At 45.7% G+C, this 11,257-nt stretch overlaps 1 protein-coding gene across 1 annotated transcript; it reads right to left on the bottom strand.

Moving 5' to 3' along the window:
• Positions 1–7,673: 7,673 nt before the first annotated feature.
• On the bottom strand, positions 7,674–9,878 carry LOC103360124 (cyclin-dependent kinase 5 activator 1). The gene is made up of 2 exons (XM_008285788.1): positions 9,598–9,878; positions 7,674–9,141 (listed from the first exon to the last, which is right to left on the bottom strand). Exon 2 carries the CDS (start codon positions 9,024–9,026, stop codon positions 8,034–8,036), a length of 993 nt encoding a protein of 330 aa, XP_008284010.1. The 5' UTR covers positions 9,027–9,141; positions 9,598–9,878; the 3' UTR covers positions 7,674–8,033.
• Positions 9,879–11,257: the final 1,379 nt, after the last annotated feature.

The following is an 11,257-nucleotide window of genomic DNA, read 5'->3' as shown; positions in this document are numbered from 1 at the left end:
CAGGCACAACGCTAAGTAAGCTGCTTTCACTGCAGAGGCAGGTTGAGTCTTAGTTTCACTGAGGGCATCTGTTTCAGGCGCTGAAACAGGAAACTGCTGCCTTTGTATTCCAGGTTTATTGTGGCTTTTTGCAGACTTGAGGCGTTTTAGACTGTTAGTGTGCAGAATGTTGGCTGCTGGTGATGCATATATTTACTGTCTCGGTGCAGTCTTTGCACTTTTTCTGAGCGTCAGTGTGACCTTCATGGCTGTAAAATAACCTGAGCTACGATACCTGGTTGGTTTAGCTTAGCATAAAGGTAGCAGAATCTGGCAGTAGCACCTGCTGTGAATATATCTTGTTTGAATAACTGGACGAACTATAAAGCATTTCACAGCAAAGTGGAGAATCTTGTTCAATATTGTTTATCAAAAACAAACAAAATGTGCTAATTTCCGTCTTTTTTTGTAACAACTTTGGATTTTTACTTGTTCTCAGAATAAACATCTGAGCACCTACCTACGGCCCGGAAAATGCCAAACTTTCCTGAATGCTTGTATTGTGCACTGAGGCAGCCCCTGGGGCACCACTGCTGTATCCTGGGCTAAGCCCTGCCCCAACGCTACTGTGATTGGTTTAAAGAAATACAAACAAGTCACAGCTTTTGTTTTCCTTGCAGCAGAATGATAATGATGTTTTAACCAGACCATTCTCCATCTCTGACACTGACCTGTGTGGATGGTCTGTCTCTACGTGAGAATAGTCTAGTTTTGAGTCTTAATGCTAAGCTACTTAATGCTAAGCTACTTAATGCTAAGCTACGTGATCTGTCGGTAGTTTCACATGTAACAAACATATCAATCATTATCAGTCTTCTCATCAACAGAGCTTAAACATATATTTCTCAGCATTCTGAACATATCAGGCTAACAACTGAGTTCCGAGAGCTTTAATTTCTGACTTGAAACAGTAACGAGATGACTGGCTAGCATTAGCCCAGTTAGCTTGCAATTTAGCAGCTAGCCTCCTGGCTGCAGCAGTTAAAGAGCCCAGATTCTATTTTTTATGTTTTTCCTGACCTTTAGTTTATATATAGCTGCTTTTTGTGCACGTTAAAGCTTTGCAAGTCCACTACAAAAGTCGTTTTTTTCTGTTCCTCACCTGCCTGAAATATCTCCTTCCGTTACTTTTCTACATCACAGGGTACAAATTTGCATAACGTCCGTCTAGCAGCGAGTTTGGCCTCAAACAAAGAATGAGCAGCTGTGGTTTTTTGAACATTAAAGCAGGTAAATGTATTCTAGCAAAAAGTCCATAACAAAATTAGAAACCTGTAAATATGTTTTGTATTGGCTCCTAAAGGTTAACAGATCATTCCACATTAAATCAGCTGAATCTGACAAAGCTCCTCACAATCAGATGGTGTTTTGCTCAGTAACTCTTGTATGTTTAAGCTAAGATAAGATAAGACAAGATGAGATAATTATTTATTGATACCCATAAGGGGTAAATTCGGATTTATTGAAACTATGCAGAATTTTACCTTCGGGCCGTTTTGCTATTCTAACTATGACATCATTGGCTTTAGAAAAAAAACTTCCCAAATAAAAACCAGGTCCAGTGTTCAGACTGAGACACCTGGATCGATGTAGAGCTGATCTGGTGACAGGTTCTACCAGAACCCAGATGTGTTCTTCCTCCTAAATGTCATGTGTCTATCTGCTGTACTGATGAAGTTCTGAGGCTCAGAAATGATGGAAAAAAGTCCGTTTAAAAGTGTGAAATTTTGAAGGCCTGAACTCTGTAAATATTCACAGTATGAAGGCAAAACTCTGCATGGCTTCATTAAACATACTGAAGTTACTGCAGATAAAGAATCAGCTGTTTATGAGGAGGTCTGATGAGAGTAAATGATTGATTTTTAATGGAAAGAACCTAATTTTACACCTAGTCAGTCTTAATCAGACACTCATGTCAGAATATTCTTCTTGCTGAACCAACGTCTGCGTCTTCATTTTGCATAGAAGCAACAGGAAGCTATTTTCGGTTTCGATTCGTAGTGTTTCGTGATTTCTCACAGCTGTGAAGTGTGAAAACTGCGAGACTGTGTTGAGATGAGCTCAGCTGGTGTTTGGATGCTGAGTGGCGCAGATCAGCGATAACCGGCAGTGACAGGAGGAGGCAGCCCAAGGCCGGCGCTCAGCTGACCGCCGACACCGAATCTGCACACAGGACCTGCATTCTGTTTTAAAACTCCCAGAACGAAGCTCTCTGCAGCAACACAGCAGCGTTTCCACCTGTGGTCCGGGAGGAGGCCGGTGATTGACTGCAGGGACATGCTTGGATGGAGCGCAGCCCCCGAAAGGCCGTCCACAGCGCCGGGCCTTTGTGCTGCCGTGCATTAAGCTTTTTTTTTTTTTTTTTTTAAATGTCCCACATGAATTTACTGCCAGTCTGACGCTAGCTGGACTGCAGCCTGAGAGGATTTCATGTGTGGAGGACAAAAAGGCAGCTTGGTTCAAGTGAAAGCGAGAAGCAGCAGTTTTGGATTTCAGCTCAATACTTTATTAAATAATCATCATCATGAAAAAGGAAATAAACAAACAAACAAAACATGAAAAAATGAAACAGTCACATTTGTTTTTCTTCAAGTTTTCCCGTCATCAACAGTGTTTTTTTTTTTTCACTTTTAGAGTCACTTCGGTGGCTTTACGAAAGTCAGCCGAGGTGATGCGCTGCTTCATTTTGGTGGAAGGTAACCATGGAAACGGAGGAGGAGGAGGACAGTTATCTATTCATGTGTGCACTAACATCTGTCCGGCGGTGACGGTGACGTGTCTGACGTGTCCGTTTGCATCAGAGGCGAGGCCGCAGTCGGCGAGGACGCAGGCTGAGCTGGAGCCGCCTGCGACGGACGCCGCGCCAACAACGCTCGCCTTTGTGTCGGCAGCTGGTCCGCGATGAGGAACGCTATTGATAGCCGCTAACTCGATCATTTCTGTGCCGTGAATCCGAGGAGGCAGCGAGTGAGAGACGTCTTAGCTGCAGAACAGGCCGGTTGGAAAACAACTGAGCGAACTTAGCAAAGTGCCACGAGGAGTCCGAGCTCACACGCTTCACTGTTCATGAAGAAGATGAGATATTGGTTCCGTCTCTACTGTTTCTACGCCATAGTGATGATAGTTATACCTGCAGACTCTTAATACTGTTGACATCATGTTTCCTACGAAGGAAAACTCCAATGAGATCCAGTTTTAATTTAAACTTTCATTTAAAACATCACATAGAAAAAAAACAAAACAAAAGCAGAGGTAAAAAAAAAGAAAAAGTCTAACGTCTACGTGGCTGGCATGCACGCTACTACACAGCAACACTAGTTCTTTTTGTTCTTTTTTTGTTTCTCTTAACAGCTCCTTTTTAGTTACACCCACATATTTACATCATCAGTCTACGGTGTGTCACTGAGACTTCACACCAACCTACAGCAGCAGCAGCACACTGAAATAACTTAACACAACTCACAGAGCTGTGGACGCTTCCAGGAGAAGTGCTGATGCATTTCTTATTGCCAACAAATCCCAGGAACACACAGAGAAATCCAACCATTAAAAACACAGATTACAGCCAACATGGGCGCTGCAGTTTAGAGTTACAAACATGTATCCATCCGCAGCTGAAAGTAGTCCCTGCTTGAGTGCTGAAAACTGCAGTGCCCGGCCTTCTTAGGAAAATATACATTCATGAACCTGTTTTAGTAAGAATGAAGGTGAAGAGGTGAAGCAGGGCCCGATTCACGGAGCTTGTTGACAGTAAGAAAGCTACAGAACGACACCAAACTCGTCTGTTATCACATTTGGGAGTCTCCAGATCAGGAATCATCCAGAGTTGCCACATGAAGGTAAACATCCACAGTCCACAGTGCAAATGTTTCATCTCGGATTCTACAATAACGGAGACGTCGCTGGCGTCGCGTGTCCGTCGGCCGAGAGCTTTGATTGGATGAGCCAGTTAATTGGCTCCGCTCTGTGACACGATTGGAGGAGGAACAGCTGCTCGAGTCCGATTGGACAGATTTGCTGAAAGAGGGGACGGGCGCCTGTTTCTGTCGGGACCGAATTACTGGACCAGCTGTGTTCAGTTACGAGTCGACCAGATGTGACGAATCGTTTCTTTACAAAAATTAAAGGTCACGACGTGCTGGTTGCCTCTTATTCGTCGCTGACGTCTCGAACATTCTGTCCTGTACCTTCAGATCTAATTAGCATCCAGGTCAGCGCGGTGGAGGCTGCCCTTAACTCTGACCTACATTCGAGCACGACCAGCCGACCCGATGCCAACAAACAGCCCCATTCTGCCCTTCCTCATCCTGACAATGGCTGCCGGGTGTGGGGTGTCAAATCTAATGAAGCGGGCAGCAAACAACAGCTGAGTGTGTGTGGAAATGTGGGGAGAGAGGAGGGAGGCAGCGGCCAAGACACAAGTGTCCTTGTCAAAGCCGAAGTCCGGCCGGAGCGCCGCTGACCGGCTAAAATGGCTGCCGGTCGACGCTCTGAATCATGCGAGGTCTCAGGGAGGATGAATCCACTCCGCTGATGCAAAAGGGCTTCGGGTTTGTTGAATCTGAGCGGTAATCGAAGTGTTGCACCAAATCTCGTCGGATTCTGAACCGTTTACTTATTGCTCCGTGTTTTCATCCTGCGCTCGCTCGCTCTATTTGATTGAGGATTAGGACTGGATTACCTCAGGAGGGAATATGTACCGCAGCGTGTCCGCCGGCGCGCAGAGGTCAGATCTCACGGGGGGAGGAGGCGTGTTTTTCATATGACATTGTGGGAGAGTTTACAGTGAAGCATCACGGCAAAGTGACCGAGGACGGAGGACAAACGTCTCTGCATTTTTACTCACTGAGGCTCTTTTTTTTTGTTGTTGTTGTTCTGCAGCTCTACGGAAACAGAACAACCACGATGAAGGAGAGAGAAACGTCTTCTGTGCAGCTCTACGTACTGTTGATATTTCACTGCTTCCGTTTTAAATCTGTCTCAACACTGTTTCTCCTCTCTGATGAGTGCAAACACTGATTGCAGTTCAGCTGAGAAGTCCCTGAATTTTCATCACATGACTGCTGGTTGCAGCTGAGTCACCGCTGGTTTCACAGCTGATCCAAGGAGCGCAGAATTTTTTGTTTTTTACAGAATCTGGTTAGAACAAACTGGTAATTTTTTTTGGCAGTTTTCAATTGAGGTGTCTATCTATAATTGAGGCAAGAAATCTCCCGACTTTAAGATTAGACTTTGGTAAATTCTCTGACAGAACCGCACACATCACAGATTGTTTGGTCAAAGATCGTCCTGACGGTGAAAATTTGATGGTTCTTTCTCCTTTTCAATGGTTTGCTGATAAATGGTGTAACTACAGCAGTTTTCTTTTATAAACTCGACTGTTTTTTGGGTTTTTTTTGGGAGTTCTATTTGCCACAACAGCTGGTTTTAAGATTTAAAACCGCCTCCTGGACCAACAAAATGGGTCATGTAGTAAATCTGAAGGGTTTCCAGATGATTCTAAAACTGATTTTCCACCAATGTTTGCTTTTTGGGGGCAAATTTTCCTGTTTGGAGTCTCAAGCTTGTTAAAATTATCACTGATCAAGTCCAGCAGTGAGAGTTCAGCCGAGTTGGAAATGTTGTAAAAAGAAGCAATAGCAAAGAAAATGCAAATTGGACTTTTTCTGCTTTGTCGTTAATAATCTAGGCCTGGTAGTGTTGTCAGAAGGTGGCGCTGTTAGCTGTAATGAACAGAGTAGAAAAAGCTAAAAAAAAAAAAAAACACCAGCGAGAAGAAAAAGACGTAAAACTTTGTCTGTTTATCAAAACAAATTGGAGGAAAGTCTTGTTTTCAGTTGGGAAAGTCGTGTTTTTCCTCCTTGTCAGCTGGTATCAGCCACTTCTCATGACTTCCACAAACAAACATCTGATCAGCCCTGCAGGTTAGACGTTAGAACTAAACTTTCAAAAACCATTTTAAATGAGCACGACATTTTTAAAATTCTTCAGAATGTGCATCGAAACAGTTTCTGGAAACACGACGGCTGTTTCATTTAAAGTGGCCAAAGGTGAAAAAGATTAAAACCAGTTTTGGACAAATCTACAATACATGAATGCAGGTGAAAATTACAGTTTAAATAGAGAAGTTTTAGTCTTTTTATGCCCTGAAAGCGACTGTAACGTGTTACTAGCAGCTGTGGAGCTGATGCTAAGCTTTGTTTGAGCTGCAGCACAAACTGACCTCGGTCTGAGTGAACTGGACTGACATCTGGCCGCCGGAAACTAAACTTGTGGACGTCTGGGGAGCTGAAATCCAGAAGCTTTAAATAAAAATTTCCATTGAAAGTATGTAAAATTCACATTGATGAACTTTTGGCTCCTGGTTGATCCACGTCTAACGCACACATTTAAGCTCGCTGGGAGACTAAAGCCACTGAAGCACAAATACCAACAGTTCATTTGAGGGACTAATTTAACCGGAGAGGAACGTGACGGCACACAAACTGGGACAAACTCAGAAGCAACAAACCCGCTCAGTCGCGACGGCATTCATCCACCGTGAGCTGCACATGTGTGTCACTCGGCGACGCGTTCACACGTGTGTGTTTGTACACATGTGTGTGTTTACAGTCGTGGTCCGGCCCGGCCCGGATTAGCCGCTGACGCCCTGCAGCCAACCGGACAAGAAGGGGGCAGAGGTTGGCGAGGGGAGGGGCTGCGGTAATCTGCTAATCTCATTAATACCACGGCCGAGGGCGCCCTGTCAACAAGATGCAGCGAACAAAGGACGGCGTAAACAGCTGACGACCCTGGCCGCCATCCACCGAACAACCCAACCCAAAGCCACGCTCTGCCTGCACCGGGGAACTCTCCTCAGGTTGAATAAACACTCTGACAGGTCGGAGAGAGTGAAGACAAAAAGCAGCAACTGCACTGACTGTTGGTTTGGGTTTAACACAGCAGGACCTGAGGTGGAGCTCTCAGCTGCTCCCGTCAGTCAGAGCTGAGGCCGAGCATCCAGGAAAACACACCTTGTGGAGCTGAACATGTTCAGAATAACACCAGTGAAGATCTGTGAGCAGCGGCGGCATCTTCCCGCCCCGTGCACACTGTTTAATCACATTCAGAGAGGCGGCGGCAGCGGCGGCGGCGGCTGGGATTTCTGGCTGTGCAGATGCAGAGGAGCAGCTGGGACGACTGGGACCAGACATGGGGGGTCGGACCGGGACAGGTGCACCAAATGGTTCCCCAGTTACAGTAAACACAGGTAGAAAAAAACAGCCTCTGTTCAGGCCAAATCATGCTTTTCATGTCCATGTCATCCAATCAAATCCACAAAAGCCCTCCGTGGACGTCCACGTGCAGCCTGAAATCTGTGAGCCTGCACAGAAAACCAACAGCGTGTCAAACAAGTATTTGTTCAGAGAACAGCTTTGGGGGAGATTCTCAGTGGTCCACTCCTTCATAGCCCATCATCTAAAGAGGTGGAATCGAAGTAGCTGCTGCTGGACTTTAGAGGTTCTTTAATTTTCCAAACACGGAGTGAGGCTCTAAAATCTCCTGTGTTTGATATGAGGGAACTTATTGTAGATAAACAGAACTAGTTTTGTGCACAGAGACATGAAAAGCATGAATGAACCTTCAGCCTGTGGATGGAAGGACGACGGCAACAAACAGTTCGAGGCTCTAAAATCTCCAGAAATCTGTCCGCCCACAGTTCGTGTTTTTGTGTTCAGTATGAGGAAACCTATCGTAGTATAAATAAAATGACTTTCAAAGTCCACATTAATCTGCACACACGGATGCGGAAAGCATGACTCGACCTTCAGCCAACCGATCTGTGGACGGACGGGACGACGGCAGCAAACACAGACGGGATGATTAAATAAGTCTCCGTAAGTCCGTCGATGGGCCTTCACAGCAGGACGAGGGGAGTCTGTAGGAGACACATGAGTGTTTGTGTGCACGAACGTACAAAAAGGCATGCGTTCAGCGAGGGCCCGGAGCTCCTCTCACCGATCCAGAACCCGACTGTAGTCCTGAGGCCCGCAGCCGCCCTCGCTCTTCAGTTCAGCGAAGACTTGCGTGAAAAAGTGCGGGTCTGCGTTGATCCGCAGCATCTTGGCGCTGGTGGCGTCGATGATGGCGAGGCAGCGGTCCCAGAAGGCCTCCTTGCCTGCCTCCACCAGGAAGGGCTTGAGAGGGTACGAGATCTCGTTGCCCATGTAGGAGTAGGACAGGTAGAGGCAGGTGAGCAGGATGGCCTGCAGCTCGTGCTCCGACGCCACCAGGTCGCCGTCCACCACGTCTCGGCACAGCATGTAGACGAAGACCACGTTGGCGGGCGTGACGAAGGCCTGGTCCTGCCAGCCCTGCAGCAGCAGCGAGCGGTCCACGGCCCGCAGCCACAGCACCGGGTCGGCCGGAGACAGGTGCTTCAGGCGGTAGCAGCGGCAGCACAGGAACTCTCCCAGGCAGCGCAGCAGCTCGCTGGTGGACGCCTGGACGATGACCCTCTTCGGAGACGAGCTCACCGTCCCCTGAGGAACCTTCTTCACAGACGACAGCTGCTGGGATTTGCTGTAGCCGTAGCCGTGGCCCTGACCCAGACCCAGGCCGTAGCCGAGCCCCAGACCCAGGCCGGCTGGGCCCTCGTAGCTGGACAGGTTGGCACATGACAGCGACTTCTTCACATTCTCTCGGTTGAGGTGCAGCACCGGGTCCTTCTGGTAGATGTTGATGTTGTTGTTGTTGTTCAGGGGATCTCCGAGGCCAACCGGACCTCCGGGCGCCTTCTTGGAGTTGCCCTTCTTCTTCGTAGAAGCCACCAGTCGCTTCCACGTGAGCGCCGGCAGGAAGATGGACTGTCCTCTCTTCAGGCCGCGGTCCTTCTGGCTGTTGAGCGAGCGGCTGCTGAGGCTCGGGTAGTGGCTGAGCGAGCCGGGCCGGTTGTCATAGTAGCCTGATTTACGGGAGCCGGGGGACAGCGAGAGTACAGTGCCCATGGTGAGTCAGAGCTCCAGAGACGATACTGACGAAGGCGTTTCTTTTATTTCCTAATATCCAGAAGATGTTGACACTCAGCAGGAGAGCATGATGAAGAGATGAGCAGGAGGAGAGCTGATGGCACAAGAACACAAAGGTCAGACCCACATGGACTCACACATACACTGTAAAGTGCATCTGAACATCCAGACAGGAGAACATGATGTCTGTAAAAGTACCAAATGCTTCTCATGTGGAGGATTTGCAGCAAGAAAAACGTCACATTTCATGTTTAAATATCTTTTCTGTTTTTTAAGTGGAGGAAGAACACATGCGACTCCGTGTGCAGCAAACAGTTTGTTCAAACCTTTAGGGGGAAATATTCTGGAATTTTAAAGGGTTAACGAGCAGCCTGATTCAATCTGTCAACAGATTCCTGGATTTTAAACTGTTCAGAGGATTCCTGTCTTTCTTCTAATTAGCACGAGCCTGAGCCCAGACACACTTCAGCCCAGTCACAGCAGTCAAACAGCTCTGGAAGGTGAAAGCTGGATCATCGGGTGAATGAATCTCACAGCAGCAGCAGCTCACCTGTTTCACGGACGCTGTTGTGTTCGTGCCGCAGTCCGCGGCGGTGCGCAGACGACTGAAGATCCAGCAGCGCTCCTACAGATGCGGGGCTGCGTCGGTCCTCTCCCGGCGGGCTGCAGGTGTCATCCTCCGGCGCACCTCAGACCGTCCACCGGCTCACGGCTGACTCGGTCCGGATCGACTGTCTCTTCTTGTGCGTCTCCATAGTCGGAAAACGGCGAAAAAAACTTTCACGCAGTCTGAGTCCTTTCAATGCATTCCATCTCCTCCGTGCGTAAAGTCTCCGCGCACTTCTCCTCCGCGCTTCCCCGGTGCCGGACTCCGGCGCTGGACTCCGGTGCAGCAGCTGACGGTCCGCACGCTGAGAGCTGCAGCCGCCTAATGACCGGCGATCGGTGCGACCTCAGACCGAGTTGTGCCTCATTAACGGCGGAGCAGCCAGTGAGCTCCGAGCGGCGTCACACCGCCTCCCACCGACAGACTCCTCCTCAGCTGCTGCGCGCACACTGTGGACAAAACACACACACACACACACACACACACACACACACACACACACACACACACACACACACACACACACAGTAAACTGCTGTTAATGGATCCATCAGTCAGTGTTTTCTGATGTAACGAGCTTTTTAAATTTTATCACGAAAATCACGCAAGACAGAAAACATTTGATATAAATCCTTTAAAATAAAAGTGCAATTAAGCTTAACGAGCAGGACCCTGATGCTGGATTACCTTCATGTTAGAGTTCATATAAAAACACTTTGATGAAACAAACTGACTTTAACAAGTGATGTGAACCCTGATAACACAACATAACAGTAAACTGACAATATACACATTAATATAACAATAATAACATTAAATATTATATTGACTTCACTTTAATAAGCCACCACCATTAACCTGTTGATAGTAAATCATTTTAATGTGCAACTGCTGCTTTAATTAATTACTTTTTAATATTAAAATAATACAAATAATCCTATAAAAAAATATACACAAAATAATGTAATAAAAAAATAAATAGATAGATTTTAACAAGCACATAATACCTTAATACTAGAAAATGATCATATTAATAACAAATTACAAGTAGCAGTGGATTCATAACTAATTAATAAAACTACAATAAAATAAAAAATAATACAGAATAAATATAAAAACAATAAATAAATAATGTGTGTGTTTATCAAGTAAATAATATTTTAATGGTAGAAAATAATAAACAATACAAGCAGTGACCAATTAATAAATCATTTTAAATAAAATTAAAATGAAGCAAAAAAAAAGTCTATATATGTCATCAAAGCTTTATGTTTCAAATTAAATTTAACAAGTAAATAGTGACATAATGCTATAAATAAAAATAACCACCACAAAACAACTAGCAGCAAATTAATTACTATTTTATATTAAAATAAAAATAATACTATTAACATAAAGTTATTTTAGTAAAAATGTATGCAAACAATAAAATTTAGTTCAACAAGCAAATATTTACTAATAACAGAAAAACAACTACAAGTAGCACAAAAATATAATTAATTAATATTTAACCAAAATGTGACCATCAGAATGTTGCTCAAATTAATCAGAAAAAAGTAAAAATCAAACAGGACAAGTTGTGGAAACAAACTGGTTGAATCAG

Source organism: Stegastes partitus, unplaced genomic scaffold (genome assembly GCF_000690725.1).
Source record: "Stegastes partitus isolate 25-593 unplaced genomic scaffold, Stegastes_partitus-1.0.2 Scaffold417, whole genome shotgun sequence".
NCBI classification, from domain to species: domain Eukaryota; kingdom Metazoa; phylum Chordata; class Actinopteri; family Pomacentridae; genus Stegastes; species Stegastes partitus.
Note: the sequence above shows the minus strand (reverse complement) of the source record. Positions and strands in the feature narration are given on the sequence as shown.

Bases quoted from the DNA above. Each gene is read 5' to 3' on its own strand.
- LOC103360124 (XM_008285788.1), bottom strand. From the start codon at position 9,026: ATGGGCACTGTACTCTCGCTGTCCCCCGGCTCCCGTAAATCAGGCTAC.